This window comes from Nipponia nippon, unplaced genomic scaffold (assembly GCF_047370975.1).
Source record: "Nipponia nippon isolate SJK-2023a ecotype South Korea unplaced genomic scaffold, ASM4737097v1 scaffold_1, whole genome shotgun sequence".
Taxonomy (NCBI): domain Eukaryota; kingdom Metazoa; phylum Chordata; class Aves; order Pelecaniformes; family Threskiornithidae; genus Nipponia; species Nipponia nippon.
The window spans coordinates 140,756,193-140,779,703 of NW_028262290.1; the positions used below are offsets into that span (position 1 = coordinate 140,756,193).

Genomic DNA, 23,511 nt, shown 5'->3' on the forward strand with positions numbered 1-23,511 from the left:
TTGACATGACCAACATCCTATACCACATCTCAGCCCAGAGGGTTACTAATGTCATGAGATAAAGTCCAGATTTCTGGCATAAAACTACAGCCTCTTGCTGGGACTAAAGCTCCGATCCACCTACTTGCTACATGCTACTTTACCCAGTGCTAGATGTGCTATGCAGGAGAGTGTTAGCAAGACAGTAGAGACCACACAGTATAAGAAGCTGTGAAACGGTGTATCCACCAGCTGAGTAAGTGAGTAGCTGATGATCAGAAATACAATTACTCTCCCTGAAGTAACTGTGGATGGTCCCACCATTTATAAAAGTATTTAATAGCTTCTGGATTCCTATTAAACTTTGCTCCTTGTGATTTCTGCAGCATGAGTTTCACAGGTTATACACAATGTAAAAAGAAAAAAAAAATTCATTTCAGCAGGCTTATTACTTACAAATCTTTCAGTCTGCCAAGAGCCCCCAGTTCTTGAATAATAAAGTGAGGGTGCGCATAACAGTCTCATTCATTTCCTCTGACGTACAGAATAGGAAGCAGAAGAAATGCTGATGAAAGTCACTTTCAGAGATTTTGAAACCATTTAATGGTGCCATGAAAAACTCAAATACCTGCCCCTGTGATACTCATTCAAGGAAATTTTCCATTAATTCTGCCCTTTGTTTCCCCGTTCAGCTGTGCAAGCAAAGCTAATTTGTAAATGCTTGAGGTTCTGGGCAAGTGCACATTTTCTGCCAGCTTCACAGGCTCAAGGAAAGCGTACATACACAGGTCATGGCGTTTCAAAGGTCCTTTGCAAAAAGGTCCCTGCCCTCCTCCAGAGCTGTGCCGTGTTCCTGGATCCTGCTTCCCAGCACTGAAGACATTTCCCAGAGCAGACGAGACCACAGAGAGGGTTTGTGGTCTTATGGGAAACAGTAGCTATTGCACTAGAGATGACTGAGAAACCAGCTCTTCTAGGCTACCCCAGGAAAGGCAGAACGGTAACAAACAGGCATGTTCTTCAGGAAATACCACTGTCCTGCGAGAAGTACTTTGTCTGTCCCAAATGGTCTCCCATGCGTCTGCTTGAGAAACAGAACAAAGAAAAAAAAAAAAAACAAAACACCAACCAAAAAAACCCCCAAACCTGACACTGAAGTCTGATTTCAAAACTGATTCTGTAAAACAGAAAAGTGGTATTAAATTTCAGTATATGTAAAATTCTGGTGTTTAGAAGGACACTTTGCTTATCATGCTGTCCTTCACAGTTGGCCAACACTTCAAATACTTAAACAGATACTTTTTAACAACTCTCTGCATTCCAAGCTCTTTATGTTCCTGAAAAAAACCTAGAAGATTAAGGTATTTAAAGGATTTCTTGAGCGGACAGAAGGAAAATAATAAAACAAAAAAGTTTTAATTCAGCCTTCTTTTTCATGATTTTTTTTTAACTAACACGCACTTTTCCTATTTTTTGTTTTCCTCTCTTCAAACAGGGTGAAGCTGCATTGCCTCCAGATGATCATAACTTTGAAATGACAGCACAAAACCAAACACACCTGGAATAAAAGTGTTAAACAAATCTTCACACCGCCTTGTGGCTTCTTCCCCCTGTTTCCTCCTGAAACCTGTTACCCCATGCCCACTCCCCAGCCTCTGCCCCAGTAAACTTCTGACGCATCTCCTCCCAAGGTCTCCACCAACAAGGTCAGCTGCAAAATAACTGAGACAGCTACTCACATTTCACTGGCACCACACCGCAGAGGCACGACTGCAACAAACTCTGCCCAGCACACCTAATCCACCAGTCCCGCTCGGTGCCCCTTCCACCCCTAAAGACTGATATAGTTTCACAGAGCCTTGGCGTTGTGATATTTTCCCATCCTTCTTTATATTGCATTGTGCACCCATTCCCCACAGAGATTGCAGTGATACCTGATCCAGTTTGCCCTGAATGTTAACTGTGTGTGCGTAAAGATGACCTCTGCATCATTCTTTTAAAACATGTAGGAGACCACATAAGCAAAACCCTCTGAGACTACTACATTCAACTTCCAGCAGGTTGATGATAGTCTGCAGAGACAGCATCTTATCTAAGCAGGACTTAAAGAAAACCAAACCAAACCAACCAACCAACCAACCAAAAAAAACCCAAACCCAAACAAACCCAATACCTCAGCAGCTTCAAACAGGCACATTTGCTTATATTCGGTTTTGGTCCAATGAGGTGCACAAAAAAGGAAAATCTGAAAACCTCGAGCACAAATCAAATACTTTCCTTTGCTTTCATTCAAAATTCTAAGAAAAATAGCTATCAATTCATCATATCTTATCAATGTTCTCTCTGTACTGGATTACAGTTTGCAGGAAACAATGTTTGGGTTGTTCTTCCTGGACATTATAGACTACATTAGAAAAAAATAGCTGAAGTGTGAGTACCTGATATCAAGTGGCAACCAGTTCACAACTATGTCCCTTAGGAACCAAAGCAATAAGACCAGACTTTTAATGCATTTAAGCATACACTTAAATAAAAGGGCTAACAGTATCTTGTGCTGCATGATCAAAGGTTTGAGGAGTAGCTGACAGGCCAAGGAGCACCTGCTATTCTAGTTCGCTTGGTCAACTGCCAGGAATATGCTGTCCATGAGAAAAAGTCCAAACGTTTATTTTATGATAGATTTAAAAAGACTGGATAAACTTGCATTCTAGATTTATTTCTTCTTTTAGCAAAGGGCAGTCTCAAATCTTAAAGCACAACATTTAAGCATATATCTAAGTGCTTTGCTGAGAAGTTGTCTGCTTGGCAGACCATTTATGGTTTGTAGGAACAGGGCAATGAACCTAATTGTAAAAACTCTCTGACCCATGAATAATCCTTATTCATGTGAAAATAAACCATAATAATGATTACTCATTTAGTGGTGTACAGAAGACTCCGGATTAAATAATTTTATGCATCAGGCAAGAACCCTGAGCACTGGCTGTGACAGAAAACTTGCAGGTCAGACAGACAGACAACTTCTTTCTGGTAGGTCCAAGCTCCAGGCAAGGCTCAGCCTGGCCACCCCCGGGAGACTGCCAGCCCCAAGGGACCGCCGAACCCCTCAGATCCTGGGAAATGTTACGGAATTGAGTAATTGCTAACAAATTTCAGAGTAATGCTGAGGAATGGGATGCTGCTTCTCATAACAGCAGCACAGGAGAAGCAGAGCCCACACTTCTCCTCTGCTGTATATATGTATGGCTGTCTGGGGCTATATGGAGATGGTATGGATAACAATCACAGTGGTGTGGTTTTGAACACTATTTTACAGCTCCTTTTTCATCCAACGGAGGCACAATGTGACACAATTCCTCTGGAGAGAATAAAAAGTGATGAAAAAAGTGAATCCAGGAAAGAATAAAAAAATGTTGATCAGAACTGGTATGTGTGAATAATCAGCCCATACACTCTTGAGCACTTAAAATATTACATTTATCACTTTTGTTTATCCCTGTGAAGGAAACAGCAAGAGTCCCAAACGAAGTCTGTTCAGCTAAAGAGTGAAGTGCCCTAATAGACGACCAGGACAAGCAGTCTGTGACTGCCAAAGCTTTGGGGTCAGGAAGGTGCACTGGTGGGCACGGTGCTCCCCAGACCGAGCTTCATGGCTGGGTCACAAACGGACGGCTGTCCTCTGCTTGAGGGAACCACACGTGTGGGGAGACCAATGCAAATCTCTTACTGACTCCAAATCTGGGTGTGGGTTTCCATATATTCAGACGTTTGAGGCATATACCTCAGAGCACCTCAAAGCAGCTTTCCCACCAGCAAACCCTGCAGCAGTGGCAATTATTTGACAGAAAAAGAAGTGAAGCTTACACTGTAGAAACCCTCCCTATTGCAGCAAGTCTCCTGAGTAGTGCTTTGGTACCTCAGCACTGGGCTACAGCAGTGTTATTTTAAATAGTAAGATTTGAAATATGAACTTTGCACAGAAAATGGGGACAGGCCTTTGAAATATGTTAAAACCAAACAACTGGGCAGCATTTGGCCAAACTAACTGGATGAATATTTCTTTCTTTAAAGTTTTATAGAGGTTTAAAAGAACAAAAACAATCCAAAATTCCTTCTCTATATACACAAATATATGTACAAAATGAAACATAATTTACTGCAATATATGTATAAATTTGTAATGTATATACAATCATGCTTATCACTTTAAAGTACTATGCAAGACAATATTACTTTTCCATATGGGGTATGCATTACATCTGGACAGAGCAGTCGCACACACCTGAGCCTCCAGTTGAGTTCGCACACCCCACTTGGGAACTTACATAATCCTCAGAGTTGCAAAGCACACAGTAAATAATGCAACTCAAGTTACGATGGCAAATACCTGCTTGCCTCCCCACAAATGAGCCAGACAGTTGTCTTGCACTGGTCAGATCGTCCAGTCAAAAGAACAAGTTTTGAAGTTTTAAAGCATCACTCACTTGTGCCTTCAACACATCATCACTTCAAAAAACAATTCACGTATTTTTAACATTCACTAATCAACTGAGAAACTGAGGGTACATGGATTGATTGTTTGGACTGACCACAAATCTACAAATCAGTGCATTATTTAGACTAAGCCTGTAAAAGACTTTCAACATGGTTGTGCCAACTCACCAGAGTGTAGGCTCCAAATATTTCTCAGACCAGTTTAATAGACTTTAGAAGTATTTCAGAATAGAACCAATTTTTTCATTTCCTATTTCACTTACTAGACGATATCACGCAGTCTCTGATGTGCATATCAGTATTACATGAGGGTAAACAATGAAATCAAAGTAGACCTAAAAGCAGTATAAACATGAGCCCCACGTCACATAACTAGATATGGTTAACTTCCAGGTTTGTTGTGAAATGGTGATATCTATTCCACACAACACAGCATGATTAAAAACACTACAATTTCAGTTCTCTGCATCTTTACCTCAAAACTCGCTTGTCCCAGTCCATCAAATGACCAGCAAATGACCCAGTCTGCAAATGGCCAGCTCTAACCTTACCTAAGTATTAAGCCCCAAGGAGCTAAATTCCTTATATTGCTATCCTTCCCTGACATCTTTTTATTACCGTGTAGCATACAAAGTTATTAAGTGTTGTGTGCATTACTTATCCTGTAAGCAAGTTGCCTGTCACATGCAGATTCACAAATACTGGGTCCATGCCTTTGCCTGTCCTCCTTTCTGGGATAAATGCCAAAAAGGATTAGCGCTATCCCCAGGAGTCCAGTTTACAGCAGGGGAAGCCCTAGAGTTGTGTTGCAAGGGTAATGACAAGATTCAGAAAGGTGGCTGCAATGTTAGCCACCTGTCAGAAAGGGAGAAAGATATTGCCAAGACCTGGTTTTCACTTGTATGAAAAGGCACTTGACTGGTATGGGGACCTCTGAGCCTCCTTACAGATGCTGGAGTGACTAAGGGCTTATGCAAGATCTCCAGAGATTAGATTATTAATGATGCTTATGATTTTGAATGAACTGGGTCACTAGGGATTAGAAATGTCGGATCAGAATAGAAGAACCAAAACTAAACAAATTTCTGGTCTTTTTTTTTTTTTTTCCTTTTCATTTCTTCTTATTCAGCTACACACGTTCAGGTTTGCACAGACTGGACACCAGCTTCTTATCTTGCTCAAATGTTGGGGACAGAAACACTTACCTAGGAACAACACAGCTTTACTGCAATCTTGTTAATCCTCTCTCCAAGCCAGATGTCATTCAAAGTTTGTGATTTGGTTATTGACCTATGGGATCTGCAAGCGTTGACAAGTCAACAGCTCTTCAGAGATTTTCCATGTCAAGCTCAGAATGACTGTTTCACAATATTTTTCTCCATTGCAGGCCCAGGAAAGAAATCAACCTTCACTTCCGACAGTTAATAATGCAAAAGTGAGTGGGTAAAAGCGAATTAAGCCTACGTTTCACAAAGATAATTTTCCCACGTTCACCACGCTCAGCGTACTGACACGTCCCAAAGTGTAAAAGGTGCATTTATACCTTTCAGAAAGCTTTCTGATTATGCCATCTGGATATATGACAGATGTCAAGAATCTAGCATCAAACTTTTGAGACTGGGAAAAGACAGTTATGTGTAAATTAGAGAGACTTAAAATACCAAAGTTATTTTAGTATAAGCTCATACATTGGCCCATGCTTTGTCAAGAGACAGTTTTGCCATTCGATCCACAGAAAAAAAAGGATAAACTCAACTCCTCTAATGGAAACTCCTAAACACTATGTCTTACTTGATCGTGTCTCAACCCTTATATTCTTTTCAGGTGTTATATTAGTTCATATTTTTTTGATCTATTCAGCTGCTCTTTTTAGTGTACACTCTCTTCCTATTCACAATTATAAAATTAAGAACACCAGATCTTTAGCAGGTTTGCCTCTTCAAAAACTCCCAAACGCAACAATTTTCTACAAAACTGAAGGAAATTCAAACGAAAGTTATATACAGAGACCTTCAGAAGCACGGGAACAGAAGGAAAACAAAAACAAGACCTCCCCACACAAGGATAAAACAAAGAAGGCACAAAAGTTAATTGAAGTATTCAACTCAATATAACAGTGTTTAGTGCACAGCTCCTGAAATAGGTCAGCCTCCAAATAAATGATCACAAGATACTACTAAGAGTCTTGATTGCTTCTTCCAGTGTTTTATCACGATGTTATGTTGAGAAATACCATCTGGCTTTTGGTCCAGTTCAGTGCCAACTAGTCAAATTAGTTCTCTCCCACAGGTTAGATCTGGCTCCTGATTCGGCCCCTGGACCTCAGAGCAGTATGCACGTCCTCCTCTCATGTTTTTATAGAAGTAAGAAAACTATTATTGCAACTTCTCCCTAATGCATTGGTACGTAAAAAAGTCAGAACCAGTTAGGCAGTAGATAGGATCACAGCTGGGACTCTGGAAACTGAGGTTCTCACTCTGATGCTCCATTTCAGTACGACCTTCCAAAAACATCACAGCTGTACCTTTACTTTTCCATCTGCATTTCTGGACTGTGTTCTCCTAAAGACACATACTCGGTATGTGAATCATACAGTTTTGTGCAACCTTGAAATCTCATTAACAAGCCTCATACAAAGCACTCAGATTGGTGCATGCTTAACCTAAAGTCAAATACAAGAAAGAAGGACGGACTCTCCTGCACCACCTGGAGCACGACCCCGCATGTTGTGCAGAACGGGGACGGAACAGTGACAGCTGCTTGTAACTGTCTCTTATCTACAAATGGAGACTAAGTGCTCCTAGTCAGCTTCAAGACACCATGTGGATCTGCCAGTTTGTGCAAAACCTGTGATATGCAGAAGCGAATTTGGCACAGCAGGTATGCCGTGAGAGAACTGTGTGTCACGAGCTCAAGCACTTAATTGCACGTACGTAGCTGAGCATTTGCTCCCAGTTAGGTACTTCTAACTTCTTCCAGGAAAGAGGCATTTTTAATTTCTTCCTCAATACCACTTTGACATAACCTGTAACTACCAGTGGTACAAGTAACAGGTTTCAGAAATTACTAGTCTGCCCCTAAGGTATCGGTATATGCATAACTGAACTGGATGAGTTACTGCTGTGCCCTGCATTACATGTCACAGGTGTGAGGATTTGCCTTATCTCAAGTACAAAAGCAGAATCCCAGAAACTAATCCGAACCCTCTATCAACAACACATTTAAAGGAAGATTATCTCTTCCACAAAGACTCATTGTCCTTCAGTAAGTCTGTTCTCTGCTGGATGTTTCTACAAAACTGCTGTTGATAGCTGAACAAGCTATTCCCGGAGGTACTGCTGCACTTCCTAACCAGCCATGAAGAATGAAGCACTCGTGTTTCCAAGTCATGTGCAGAGTCAAGAAAAAACAAAGATGAACTCAAGCGCTCATTTCCTTGTCTGATCAGAAATATATGATGATCTGTGAAGTGCAGTAAACAAACTGTCTCCCCCTTGCCATTTTCAATTGCATTTCATCCTGCATTTGCAAGATGCTAGATGGGACTTGAATTGTCAGTATTTCACAAGAGGGGAAGGTGAAAAAAAAAAGTCTCACCCACACAGAACTTGTATCTACATATACAAAAACGTGTTTCCCTGAGATTTCAATCCAATCCACCAAATTAAAGTCAGATACGGACCGAAAATTTCTCATACTTATCTGATCGAGGTCTCCAAACCACTGCCATCCATCACTAACTTTGTCATCAATTTGGTTCAAATAAAGTGATGACTAATTTTGGTCTATTGTTTCTTAGAGGCTTATCGAGATTATTTCTTGATTGCAAGCCAGGTATATCTCATAGCTGGTAAACATTTCAGAGTGCTGATTTACCGGCTCACTGGTACCTGAAAATGTGGCACAATGGCTTCTCTCTCAATCTTACAGAGCGCAACTATTATTAACTAACTACTACTGCACTCCCTTTATAAATGAGAAAGAGATCAAGTGATTAGTTTAGCTGGCTATGCTTCAATCTACTAAACCAAGCACAAGCATTGCAGCTGGTCCACTCCTGCCATACAGAAATGGTCTGGGGCAAATTAATTCTCTTCTGACAAATATATATACCTTTTAGCTTCTATCCCTAGATACACCTAAAAAAGTTTGTTTCAGTTAGTCTCTTAGAGGCTATAAACCCCTGTTTCACCTGAACCACTAAGTCCCTTTCTAGTGACAGAATTTACTGCTCCTCCCAGGTGCTTCTTTTGCTCATTCCATGTAATAATAAGGCTTAGTACTACAGAAAGAAAAAAAGAAAAAAAGAAAGAGAAAGAATGCCACACACTCTTTCCAGGTGACTCTCCACTACCGAACTCTCATAAGGTCTCATCTTAGCAGAGAAATGTATACTTGTGAAGAAAACAACAAAATTAACCTTAGAGGATAGTCTAGATCTGTATTCCCACATTCAGCACACAGACACTTGCAATAAACAGGCTTTCTTAAGGAAAGATATTGCATCATTTTCCAACTGCACTGCAATGAATCCTTTGAAACATTTGTTTTGTTTCATCAGATGCTTATCTGTCTCAAGTGACAAGAACATACTGCTTGTTACCGTCTCCAGCCCCATATCCAGCATATACCCCAGCAGTAGGGGAAGGAGATAGTATCAAACTATACTTTTCCATCCACATACAAGTCTTACCACATAGTTTCCTGATTTTCCTGATATATTTAAGAACATATTTCTGCAAGTGCACTGCTACGTGTTTGACAGGAATAAATGAAGGCTACTATTTGGACATACCTGCCATAATTATTTCTACATGCTAATGCATTCTGCTAAATATTCGTACAGGACTGCCAGTGAAAACACCAGTGAAACACCCAGAGCGGGCATCATGATCACTCATGTCTCACAGTGATGCTATGTGAATATGCAGGACGGCAGACACTGCCCTCTTACAAACATTTCTCTCCCCTCCTCTTTGCTTTCCCTGAGCCTTTACAGGATTCCTATACTTTTGCATCAGCTGATAAAAACAACTTCTAATCATCTGCGCTGGCATACACAGGCACATAATGGTATGTTTTGAGCCTGTGTCTTTGGCAACACATCCTAAAATTTAGCAACAGCCAAGGCTTTGATTCGTAAACCATTAGATCACAAATGACCGCATAGATCTTTTCAGCTTTTACTTTAATATCTAATCTAATCTGCACATAAAACACTCCAAAGAATGCGTCTTGCCCACTTCCCTTAGCAAAACATACAATGGCCAACTACCAAGACTGTTTAAAATATTTTTTCTGCCTACCCTAATATTTTCTGCCCTTAGTTTTGGGACTGTCAGTACCTCAATATCCCAGAAACTTTATAATTTGAGGAGAAACACACAGTAAACATAAATGAAGAATAATAAGTATATAGAGATGTTGGGGGTTTTTTCCCCCTCAAACTAAATACTTCAGACTGAACTGAGAGATTCTGTAAAACATATTTTGCATGGAGCAAAAAGACACTTTTTATGCATAAATCATGTTCACTTTTTCAGCATGTATTTTTCTAGTAGGAAGAATTTCCTAATATAACAGAACAACACACACTTTTTCCCAAGGAAAACCAGCGTGCGCACTATTTTTGAGTCGTGTAAAGAATACCAGAGCAGAGAAATGGTTCAAAAAGAAAAATCCTTCTCTGGCAGAGGACTGCCCAGACAGTGTAGTTAAGTTAAATCTACTGATCATCTTCAGGATTCTCCAATTATGGGTACATGGCTGGGCCTTGCCCACAGTGTTTACATGACCCCTCCAACTAACATCCTGAACTACTGTGCTACAGCCAATATTCACTAAAAGCGTAAACAACTGTGAAAAAATGTACAGGAAAAACCCTGACAAGTTTGTAGCCCACAACTGCATATGGTGGGAATTGGTGGAGCCTTTGCAATACAAATAGTGCCCCAAATCAGTTCTCCACACAGAGAAAGTTTCCAATGATAAGGGACACATGTAAAGCACGTTCTTTTAAAAACCTGACTCCCATTAAGCAGCTCATTGTTCATAAAGGGAATGGTGTTTACACAGGAAAAAGTCCAGTTTCAACAAATCTGAAATCCAACAGATGTTTCCTTCTATCTAAGCAAAACAAGTTTGTGACCCATTTCTGCCCAATCAGAAGGCTCCAACATTAATTCTACAGGGAAAAAAAAAAAAAAAACAACCTGCACTTGACAGAATGACCCTGGAAAACAGAAATCAGAAAAACTTATATTTCAAAATTGCAGTTGCTACTAAAGTTAATTCACTTGAAAAATTTAGTCTTCTTTAAACAGAATGCTTTATGATCTGGGTTTGAAGGGATACAACATGATAATTATAATTTTGGTTTGCGCTGGAAAGAGAAAGTAGGGCTGGTTGTTACTCACACGGCTCCACGTTGTGAATGCTCTCCTCAAACCAATTAACCTCTCTTCTCCAGACCTCTCCTGACATCCCCCCAAAACTCCCAGCTGCTCTTGGCTTCCTCAGATCTCTCAAGACCTCTCTTCCTGTGCGCACAGCAGTTAAATAATAGAAGTGGCTGAGCAGAGTATAAAAGGTATATCTCTTAATTTCATTTTTTTTTTAAATTGCTACTACCACTACACACTAATCACAATCACTTTGTAAAAGGATGAAGAATTTCAGGCTTTGCCAAAGTTCTGCTGTTGAGACTGCGCTGTTACACACCTGACTGTTTTACTTACCGTCATGAGAAAGTTTCAGTACTTTCAGGATGTGCCTGGTGGTATTATACCTTACAGGGCAAAGCTGGATCTGGTGTCATTCTGCTGCACAACCGAATGCTGGAAAGGCAACATCTTACAGGGTGCACTTTCTGTACTAAACAATACCTTGCTCCAGAAGACGAACCGAGACAGACCATGTGTTGCTGAGAATTTTATCAAGTTTTTTATAGCTTTTATAAAATGCAGCAGCAGAGACCCAACAAATTAGATTAACAGTTAGACACAAGTGTCAAAGCCAAGGCTAAAATATTCTTAATCATGAGTATAACAAGCATAGTCAGTGCATGCAACCTTCTGTGCCCATCTTTGCCTCTGCAAGTCCCTTCTTCACTAGATTTCACTCACATTATTTCTTGTCCTAGCTATTTTGTGAGCATTACACAAAGTTCCCACCTTCACAATATTTTATGCGCAGCATGCTGAGCACTGAGGTTCCTTACCCCAGCCGAGGCCTCTGCATGCCCTGAGATGCACATAACAAGAAGACAGGGCTGTAATCAGGCAGCAATGCAACGCACCATTATTAGAACCAACATGAATATTAGCAGTGTGAAGAAGACCCCACTGAGACAGATTTCAAATCTGCCTATCAAACAATTACAGCAGAAGGTAGAGGTGGCTTTCTCCCTCCCCCAGTAATCCTGTTTGTCCTTTAAATAGATCATAAGTATAATCTTAAACTGTCAGCATTTTTGTAAAGAAATACCAGCTCAGACCTAATTGGATTTGTCAGACAATCACAGCTAAACAGTTCTGTGAGCTCCAACAGCTGAACAGCTAGGGAAAAAAACCTTCCACATCGGAACATATAAGAATATGAAAGTTCATTTCCAGAGGAGAAATTTCCTCTGAAAGTAAGTGGTAAAAAGACATAATTTGTTCCACAGTTCAAACCCTCTCCCTTAGCAACATAATGATGTGGTGTGGCATAGCTAAGGTTGTGTGAGCTGCTCCACATAGATGATTATCTGGAGTTAACTGTTCAAACGTTGTCACTTCGGGCTGCTCTGAACTCACCATGATTGCCAAAGGTTTGCCTACGCAAACTTGCTTTTATTTTAAACTTTTTAACCACGAATAAGAAAATGGGAGGAAAAAAGCCAGAGAATTCTGACAGGAACATGTAACAGTAGCATTTGAAAAGAAAACAAGTATATATTGCATGGCATACAAACAAAAAACCTAGGGGAATAGTTTTGCTCTGAAGAGCAGAAATACCTCCTATTCCTCTGGACTTCTTGACTTTTTTCCTCACCAATATATGTATGTACACATGAAACTTGCTCCGTCCTTGCTGTGTGTATCATCAGCTTCTTGTTCTGTACATGCTTCTGTGGGCTGGAATAGGACATTTTAAAGACACACTAGGGTATAATGGCCTAAAACCCCCACAAACCTCATCCTCTGAATGGCAAGACAGAATACATTACAGTGATGTAGGGGTTACAGGTTAAGGGAGTATAATAGGCCAAATCTTACAATACTTTCAATGCCTTCAAACTGTGGTTTCTTTAACGAAGATTGAGATTATTCCATATGTGTCCAGATCCAGAAGAAAAGTCATTATACAGATTGTGTGTTGAAAATTGAAGTGATGTTCATTTCACTGACTTTAAAATAACAGTCACACAGGTTTTTAACATTTATATTTAGGAGAATATCAACCTGAGCATTCAGCAACATCATTTTCTGTACTTGCACAGTTGGTAACCAGCACGTCTGTGACTGAGGAATGTAAGTAAACTTTGCATTGAATTCTGAATCATGTTTTGATCTGGGGCAAAAGCTGTTTGAGATAATGTAATGAGTCTATCACCGTCAACATCAACACTCAGGAGTTATACACTCTCCTACCTGTTGGCTTATCCACACCAAGGAATCCAGCCTGTCCCAGGGTTTTAAATATTTTATGTGCTGGGAACTGTCCTTCTTCTTCCCACTTGTCCACAAAGGGATTAATCTCCTTGTCGATGATCTAGATTTGAAAAACAAATTTTAAAAGTTGTTAACACAGACATTGCTACAAAGACACCTTTGACTACTTTTGTCTGAAAACTTTAATTTAAAAAGAAAAAAAAAAATACTTACAGAGAAAATTTTGAAAGCACATTAATTTTCTTACTTCTTGTTGGATGTCCTTATTCTCCACCCACCCACAACTATTACAACAGATGCAATGAGGCAAATATAAATAATTCTTTTAGCAATTACAACTACTACAACAGGAAGTCATCAGGGCTGGCTTAAGCCTCTCCAAGACCTATGAAAGTGGCAGTTCCCCCTCACCATTTGTTACCTTTCTGGGTACAGTTTCTAGAAAGTGACAGGAAGGGAAACCTAGATCGTCCTCAGAGGGACCTTGCCAAAGATGATCTGTTCACAATGACCACACATGGTATGCAAGACAGGCGAGTAGGAGAGACCTCATTTCCCCTCCCTTTGCCTGAAACGCTCTCAAGGACGTTAGCGCTGTTCAAGGCACTTGTGTCCAGTCTGCATTTAGACTTCCCTAGGGTCTGACAACACACGTACTGGAAAAATCTGGTCTTCTTCCAGATTTTATAGCATTTCCAAGTCTAGTCCCTGGGCAACTCTCAACTGGGCTATTGCTGCACACCTTTCAAAAGTCAATGTCCTACCTGGCTACTGCCCTTGCTCTATTCAGGCTGGCGTCTTCCCTTCCAGCTGTTGTGAGAAAAACACATCTGGAGTACAGTCACTGTATTCAGTAACACTTTCAGGTTTCAGAGCACAAGGGTTGGACATCTCACCCCACAAAGTCCCAGATTTCCATGGCCATGGGAAGGAAGCAAAATGGGCAACCTGCAGTTTTGCAGCTGACCTCTAAGCCTGGGATTAACTCCTGAACAGAGCGGGCTCTGTTGCCAGACAGCCCCACGCTGCAGGATGCACTGGGCTTCTGCCACCTTGTTCTTGCTCCCCATGCCCACTGACCTGGCGCAAGGCAGACGCAGTTTCAATAGCTCTCAAAAGGAGTCAGTTGTATAGTGCCCACCCCTGCCTACCTCCACAAGCCAAACCAGGGGCTGGCACAGGCTGCTTCTGCCGTGCCGCCAAGTGTGCTGTGCACCTGGGTCAGCATGTACAACAGGGTCCAAATGCAAAACATAAAAGGCACCCTCCTTCCCCTAAACCAAACCTCATCAAAACAAACACCCATTCCCAATAGAAAGTTAATGCCTTTAATCTGTGACTACAATTTTACTGCTACACTGTTTCATGAAGAGAGAATTTATTATTTTAAGAAGTTACTCCTCTTAGTCTTTTCTCCACACTAAATAAACAAGTCCTGTGGTGCTAACTATTTCTTGAGCTGGAAATAGACTCCTCTCCCTCCCAAACTGCTGTGCTCATGAGACCCTGCGGAGCCTTCTTCCGAACTATCTATTTATTGCGCATTCTTGGAGAATTTCAGCCCATATATGGCTGCTTTCTGCTTCCCAGTTGGCCACAGAAGTAAGGATACTTCACTACTGGTAACAGAAAAATCACTTTTTCACTTCTCTTACCAAATTCTGAGAAATGTATATACTGAATGTTCAACTCACTCAGTAATTATCATCTCTCTCCCTCTCTTATACTGAACAATGTAGGCCTCATGATCAACAGTAACAAAGTACTCACCAGGATACTGTCTAGGAGAGCCCACATTTAACTTCTATACTGCCATATCCTAGATGCTCAGATTTTAAGATGCTGACCCTCAACACTGAGTTACAGGTGGTGAAACCTTTTTGATTGTTTGTAGTAACATCTGGTAACGCCCATCAGACAACATCCCGGGAAATGCCTGAAAGAGGTTATGAAGTACATACAGAAATTTATCCCAGTGTTTTGATGGATCTTGGCAAAAGCATGAAGTGAATGCACTAACAGAGTTTTGTGCTTCTTATGGCTGGTACTGGGCCAAATGGTTCACAGCCTACATACAAAGCTACCTTTGAAGTTAAATGGAGTCGGAAGAATGACTAAGGCATTAGAGAAGTAGTTTTACATCATTTCTGCGGATGATGACCTGCTTGCTCCTGTGCCCTTGAGTAAAACTCAGATTGTTTAACAGAGCCAAAGTTTAATTATTATCAGGTGAAGTTTGCCATGTTGAGTAAAACAAGATCTTCCTTGCATGTCACAACAAAAAAATGAAGACAGGCTCACTGCACAAACCATAAACAGTGCATGCCTCTAAGTTCAAGGGGGAAAAAGAAAAAAAGAATATCACAGTCCAAATAATGATATCCACAGTTTTTTCTTTGCCACTGGACCACCCACTTTAAACTGTATTTTTGCAAAGAAATCAAATAGGTTCTGTCAAAAGCTTTTTACACTTTAGACACAAATTGTTTGCAAAAATCACACATGCCATTTACAATCGTAAATAAGACTCTAAACAAACTAACCTACTTTCAGGCATGCAGTCTCACTCCTTTAAAAGTATCATTCCTCAAAATAAACCTTCAGAAAACACACATCCTCCGATAATTTGCACACAGTCAGAGGAGAGGAGCAGGCTGTGTGGCAATCAGCAGGCAGATGGCTTGCATGGGAGCGGGGATTTGGGGAAACACCTCCCCTTACACTATCACATACAAACGTAACCCACATTGCTGGAGAACTGCAGTGCTGGTACACTGGCTGATGCTTCAGTGTATTATCATCCCTTCACACAAAAGCAAACTGAAACAGAGATATTTTCAAAGGGCCAAGCCAGCACTGCCTGAAGGAACACAGGCAATTACAGAATATGTGCTTAAAACATTGCTAAAGACAGGTTTATGTGGATGCAGGTCAAATAATGCCGCATACCTAAATATTTAATTTGTCCCTTCTTTTGGCTTTGGCCACTTCCTCACATCTGTGCCCCCAGAGAAATATCTCATGCTCAAATTAATTTAAATCTTGACTAATTAACTTTGAATTAATTTAAACTTTTTTGAATGCACACAGCTTTTAGAAGCAGACACTAAGAGCTGCAGGCACAAATTATGCAGTCACCTTAACCTAAATCATAAGGTATACATGCAGTGTGTAACAAATATACAGAAGCAAGCTTTTGGCAGTAGGTGAGCAGCTGGTCTGCTTGTTTTTATACATTTTATCATGAGAAATGTGGAAATCACGGGTGATAGCATTTAGACTTGCATCACTAGGATACTGACTATAACAAGACCTAAAACTTCTCTCAGTAGAAATATTTTAACAGGGCATACTACAGATGCTATCTGACAGATATTCCCAGCCACAAAGGAAATCTTTTCACCTGATCCAGCTGGCCAAATCTCAGTGGTATGTGGGATGTAAAGTTGATTGAGGAGCCATATATCTTTTCCATCTGGTGATAAAGTACCAGTAAACCAGAACAGAAACTGTTATTTTCCTGACAGCAAGGGCACAGTAAGTCTTACGTACAGGACCAGTGTTTTTCTTAGGCTGCTTCATTGGAACCATGAAGATGCAAACCTAACGGACTCAGCTCTGAAGGCAGCCTTGGCTTAGCCTGCATCCCAGTGAGAGCTCAGGCTGCTCGCCAGGGAGCATCCAAAAGAATGGTTTCAGGGCTAATATCAGCTGTGAATTATTTCAAAAAACACTGTGGAAATTTGCCCAGTCGGAAACTGATTGAGCCAACAAACTCACTTTGTGTTGAATGATGGTAAGAAAAATAAAAGTGTTTTCATTTATAATAGGCTTGACAAAGTTTTGTGAAAACAGCACCTGTAGCTTCCTGCCCAGGAATGCGGAAATGTGGTGGCAGGGTTGGGGAGGGGATAGAGACAGAAATTCAGACTTTTTTTGTTATAGATTATTCTAATTTCTCTCTAAAACAGAGCAATGAAAATATCTCCCCAAATCACTGCCAGATAGCTGAACGCTTTGATTATTTTCCACTGGAAGTTAGTACACTATTTAAATGAGAAAAGAAACAAAAACCACACATTTGGGGTTTTTCCTTCACATGATGCTCATTATTTAGTGCTGATATTGTACCAGCACCTACCCAGAAACATGAGCAATTACCTCTTAATTCTCATTGTATTCTAAAATAAATACACTATTTCTACAACAGTAGAAACTGTAATTGAATTAATTTGGCTACTGAGAGTGTGTGCAGATGTCCTTTACAGCAATTAAAGATTTCTTCCCATTATTCACCAGCAAGTTTAGCTTCTATCAAGCAATTCAAATCCGAAATTAAAGGCCATACCACTTCTACACACAATACCTCTTATATATATGCCTTATAATACTGTACAGTGGTAGTATATTTCAGCACACATTAGCAAGATGATGAATCTTGAAAAGAAAACAATAAACTGAATTCTTACAAAATGACAGAAATTTTTATTAAAGCTTCCCATCAGTTATACCTAAGCTGAGATTAGACTTACTAGAAAAGTAAGAGAAAATGTCTGAGCAAAAGGTATTTTGTATTAAGAAGATTAAATAGATTTAGTGGTGCCACATAGCTGTACCATATTATGAGGAGCATTTTTTTCCTTTAAATCAAGTTGCAGTAATTGAACTTAGCTCTATTAATATAATAACCAAACATGACACAATTAATGGGATCTTTAATGTAACAAAAAAGCAAAGAAATAAGCAACAAACCACTAATGACAGTTCTTCAGGGGTTATATCTAGACATTAGCAGAACATTGACTTGAAAGGAAGGAGGTAACAGACTAGAGGGCCCTTTGCCTTCGACACCAGCAATAACTAAAGAAAATAATTAACAGCCTGCAAAACAACATTTCTCCTTGTAGTTTTATTCACAACCACCAGCAGCAACGACTGCACTGCGAGACAACCTGGTATCGCAGGGACACCAGTGCTGAGGACGAGGCAGCGCTTTAGCAAGTCGGAAGGCAGAGTTGCGGTGGTCAAACCCATGGGCCACCCGTGGGTGCTACCAAACTTGGCCGCCAAAACCCACCCCATGGGTGCAAGGCAGCCAGGACCCCACCGGCGAGCTCCTCGCTGGCTGCCGTGCCACAGCCTGCGCAGGTCCTCTCAGCTGCTCCTCAGGGGGGCCTTACACATCCAAGCAGCAGCTGTTCATTCCCCACACCCTGGTCTCCGTTTGGGTCCCCCCGAGGCACACATCCCAACCACACCAGAATGAATTTTCCAGCATATATTCCCTGTTTCTTCTTGCTCCTGGGCTTGGAGGCCATGGCCCTCCTTGATTCCCTCACAACTCCGCCAAAGCCCTAAACAAAGTTTGGTGGCCAATCCTTTCCCAGCAATACTCTTCAGAAAGGTAGGGAAAGGGCACAAGGAGGGAGACTGGGATGTGGAAGCACATTCAGGACAGAACCGGGGCGAATCCAGGCGGGTGAGAGAAGGAGGTCAGCTCCTCATAGCTGCTACCTACTAGAGAGACTGTGGAGAGACTGACGCTTCTGCCATGGCACCTTGCTGATGAGGATGTCTACCAGCACGTGGTGGGCAAAGCAGGGTCCTGCTGTCCCTCCTGCACTCATGAGGTCCCTCCAGCACTGGCAGGATGGCAGCTGCTCCTGTGCTTCCAGTCCCCAGGACACAGGCTAGGAGACCCTAGCAGAAGCCAGGAGCTGCCCGAGTGCCCGGATTCACCCAGCCTGGCGGTGGCGAGCCTGGACCTGCAGCGGTCGGCGCCCCAATGGAAGAGGCAATCATTCAGCTTCCAATGACATCATGCACAGAAGCAGAGGCAGTATGTGACTTAGAAGACTACAACAGGTTAAAAATAACCCCATCACACAAAGATGATTTAACCACACAGCAGGCAGAAAAGGTTCCCTGCAGTGCTAACCTTGCCTGCTCATACGAAATTATTTAGAGCACTTTCTTCTGGCAACCAAAATCCAATAGTACCAGCTTGCCTGAGGTCCGAAGTGATCTAGACAGCAAAGCTGCAACCTACCGCTTCCTCTTTCAGGATGCATCACCACCACGGGGTGAAGATTTCCAGGAAGTTTTGCAGGACTGTTTTCTGGGGTTTATTTTTTTGGGTTTTGTTGGGGTTTTTTTAATACTAATTGAAACAAGGGGGATAACCCTCACTCCTTCTCTTATAAAAACATACACTTTGTTATTGCTTAGGACTCACCGAGGAGATCCATGTAAAAAATTACTCACCGCTATGCAAGGGGTCCTGTCAAAGCAGCAAATATCCTAGATGCTGCCAAAACACTTCTCCCCTTTGCATGAGGAAGGTAAGTCTCCCTCTTGCACACAATGTGGAAGATTTGGCATTTAGATACAATCTGCACCTCTTATTCTGTATTCACACTTGACTACACAGCCAAATGTACAATGCAACACCTGAGCAAATGACTGTCTACAAGAGTTGTCACTGAAGAATTCGCCCTATTTCAGTACAGGATTTGGGACTGGGCCTCAATGATGATATGGAAACTTCTGTACTCTGAGCTGTCATCAGGCTGTTGCTGGGAACAAGCCAAGAAAACGTTTCCACAATGATACAGGGTTGAACCGAAGAAGTTCAATTTAAGCATAGACATGCGTTTCATGACCTTGTGAAAAACACTCGGCAAAAAAAAAGTCCTAAAAGCAGAATATCCAGATAATTAAAGAACAAAAATGAAGTAAGTTTGACTTAAGCTTTTTAAAGCTGCATGATTCATTTTACAACCCCCAAACCAATAAGTTATAAAATTATAATCTAGATGGCAGTTCCTTGTAAAGCCTCAGTACTTTCAAGCCATCATCAAGATACTAAATAATAATGTCAGTGCAGCACATAGAATATGGAGGAAACAGCAGGAAAAAAACACAGTATTTAAGTATCTGTCTAACTTAAAACTTCACAGCTAGTAGCAATGAACCTAGAGAGTGTGGTCTAAACTTTCACACAAAGGTTTGAAATAAAACAGCTTTGATTTCTTTCCATATTTTTTGATGATTACTGGAAACATTTTTTCAAAACATTTTGTTATTCTACTTAGAATTTTCAGTCTTGTTTCCCCCCTGTGAAAACCTAAAATGAATGAGGAATTACAACACATATCCACATCTTTTTTTAGAAGCCTTTACTGCATTTGAAGGGAAAAATGCCTCCCCCCCCCCCAAGTTCTATCACTGGTGTACTCTCCATCTCTTTTTATTACATTTTTCCTCATTATAATTGAGAACTAACAGGTCTAATCTGAAATGTGATTGATTTAGCTCATATGAACAAGCTCACTGATATCATCCCAAGCACATCCCATAGAGGAGAGATGCACAGACTGAAATTCATGGACTAAAAAGCAATCACATAGAAGCCCTGGGTAAATAAACGGTATTAAACAGTGGGATGGGCTGTCCTTATCAGCATCTTTTTGAACACTACACAAACACTTTGGAGCAAGAAGTGAGTGGTTGCAGGATTACTTAAAAAGAGAAGGTAGGAAAGTCACTCTCAAAATTTTGTCCTTCATTCACCAACTTTGAAGAACGTGCCAGACACTCAGACACCAGGCAGGACGGCTGCCAACACCCACCCCTTGAAAAAGTCCAGAAGACCATGCTCTCCTGTCTTTGCCCTTCAGTTCATTTTGGTCTCCCCAACTTCTCACGCTTTTCATGTGCAGAACCCAGCTGCTCTACATGGTGCCTGCAGGACAAGATGTAACCAGCCCAGTGACAAAAAAACTGCTGGATGAAAAGGACACTTCAAGCCAGCCAGAAGGTATCGCTGAGAAGAAAAAAGAAAGCCAAGTCAAATACAACTATATTTTCTCTCTTTTTTTTTTTAAATTCCATACCTAAAAACCTTAAAGAGATGTTGAAAAGCAAAATAATGGTTCCACCTACCCTATTTAAATGCATCGACAGTCCCCTTGCCTTGGTGGGATTACACAGAGATAAGGTTAGGACCACGCTGAAGTACCTGCCTGAGTGTGGGCTCCACGGCAGGCACTTATGCTCACCGGCCTCTTTTTCCATGGACTGCATTGCTGATCTTTTATTTTGCTTGTAAGTATACTAAGCACTTGACAGAATAAAGAAAGAGACACATCAACCACGTCAGGTGTGTTACATATAACCCCTCCTGAATCTACTCTGTGCATGTGTGCGCATTTAGATGTAAATACACACAGATTTCAGGCTGTTTAGCTTTCCCCTTTTCCCTTTCCCAATGGGCGGTACATAAGCTTGAGACATTAAGAATTAAGGGAAAAAAGTCATTCTAGCTTAGCACTATAAAGCCAGTTCAAAGGGGCAGATAGCACGTCATCTCTAGTGCCTTGGGTATCTTTAGGATACTTCTACTTCTCTGTTCATTGCTGCAAAGCAAGGGTGAACAGGCCTGGCTCACGTCTGCGTTTCTCCACTGCCATTGCACATAGCTGTGGCCAGAGCTGAGCTTCCAGAGAAGCTTCCAGTGGATTTAAAACCAATATTCAGTAGGCTCATGCAAGAGAAAAACAGAAAAATTTCCTGAGTGCTGGAAAATATATGGCTGAAATGGGAAGACATGTATTTAAGATTGATTAATTAGAGCACCACAATTTCTTTCTGTACCTTTAATTAAGCCGTGCCACAGGCAACAAAGGAATTGTGCAATCTGCTACAGCACTAGGTACCAAAAAACTGCAGGCATCAGCAAATACAGGAACAAATTGTTACTAAATGAAATCTTCCCCTTCTCAAAGGGCAAGAAAAATTAGCTGAGGGAAAAACCCTATACCGTAAGAGCTAGTAGCATCTCATTATATAATAACACATACCTGTCCTCATCTATTCTTACAAAATCTGATTTTCAGAAAAAAAAGCATGCACTTTATGAGTATTCTGCAATTTTGCCTGGTCTATTCCTTTGGCAGTAACTGGACACGCTTCTGTTTAAATCATTGTGTTTCTTCCCTTTCACTGCGACACAGTTCCTCGCAACATACATAATACATAAAGCAAAGCTGATTATTGGTTCAGAAATTTGAATACTGCAAATATTTTAGTCCCATACATCTGGCTACAGTTTTTACTTCAGGAGACAAAAATCCAAACCCTGAATCAACCACAGAGTTTTTACAAATGCTTACCTAAAACTTAAAAACCTACAGGTCTGCCAGCGAGTGCAGAAGCATGCACTGCTCCTCCACCCTGTGCAGCTGCTGGCACATCTGGGAGCCCCACTGCTAGAACAGAGGGCGCACACCATCACCATACTAAGAAAATACGAGGTCCAGTCCAGGACCTGAGAGATGAGCCCAGCTTAACCTTTTCCTGAGGAATGAGACGCTGGAAGACCAGCTCCAGCTCGGGAGGGACCCACATGATCCTAGCCAACCCCTCCTCCCTCCCCATGTCCTTCTTCCCAGGACAGTTACATAGGCAAATCCCTCCTGCACAGATCTGAGTGTCTTGGCAACCCCTGCACATTCCCAACCACAACCCCTTCAACTGCCCTATCCAAGAATATGGCAGAAAAGGGAGGATCCCAAAATTGCTTCTCACTCTGGACTCCAAGAACTGCAGCTACCATACTGAAATCTGTTCTCCAGCAGAGGACAGGAACACATTTGCAAAGCCTCCTGAGATGAGGCAAACAGTTCTGTGTTTAGCTCCATGGAATTTCTCACCTTCTCTCCTTTGAGCACATGCAGATTGTATTTTACTTAAGCTACCTCCTTTTAAGCCATGTGGGACCCTGTGTTCTTCTTGGACAAGAACAATGTGTGCACATGGTGTCACTGTGAGGGAAAAAACAGATCAAAGAAATCCCCTTTTCCATCTCCAACCAGCCATCGATTAACAGGGTTCAGACTCATCCACAGCAACCACAAATTCTGTTCATAAGAAGTGTGATCCTTTGTATTTGGTGATGAAGCAATCTCTCCAGGTGCCCTGTGAGGCTGTCTACAGCACCAACTCCCAGAACACACAATTTCACAGTTTTAATCTTATCACTAATCTTCCCCTGCACACAAATTACGACATATCTAAGAACTCCCACGTGGGACTATCCAGGTCAGCTTGACCTTCGACTGGAGGGCTCAACCAGAGTGAGCACAAACCACACACTTTCACAACATAATAGGGAAAGATTTTTTTTTCTGGCCTGGCACACAGGGAACCCAGAATTAGTGACTGCTGAGGGCATGGCTATTCCTAGGATCCGAGGGCAGATGCATTCAAACCAGGGTAGTCCTACAAGAGCAAAAACGTGTGCCATGCCAGTATAGGTGCTGATCTCAGACAAGCCTTTAGGAAGGCTTGGAGCTCTGGCTACTTGTATCCAGTTATGAAAGCA

General features: G+C 41.4%; 1 protein-coding gene across 3 annotated transcripts in view; it reads right to left on the reverse strand.

Moving 5' to 3' along the window:
- Positions 1-23,511, reverse strand: part of LOC104014041 (putative acyl-CoA dehydrogenase 6) — a 96,347-nt gene that overhangs the window by 65,345 nt on the left and 7,491 nt on the right. For all 3 annotated transcript variants that reach the window (XR_015708211.1, XR_015708210.1, XM_087774686.1), the window contains exon 2: positions 13,107-13,227. Coding sequence is in view for 1 of the 3 variants with exons in the window: in XM_087774686.1 (XP_087630812.1) it covers positions 13,107-13,227 (121 nt within the window). In the remaining 2 variants the exon portion in view is untranslated. The remainder of the gene's footprint in view (positions 1-13,106; positions 13,228-23,511) is intronic.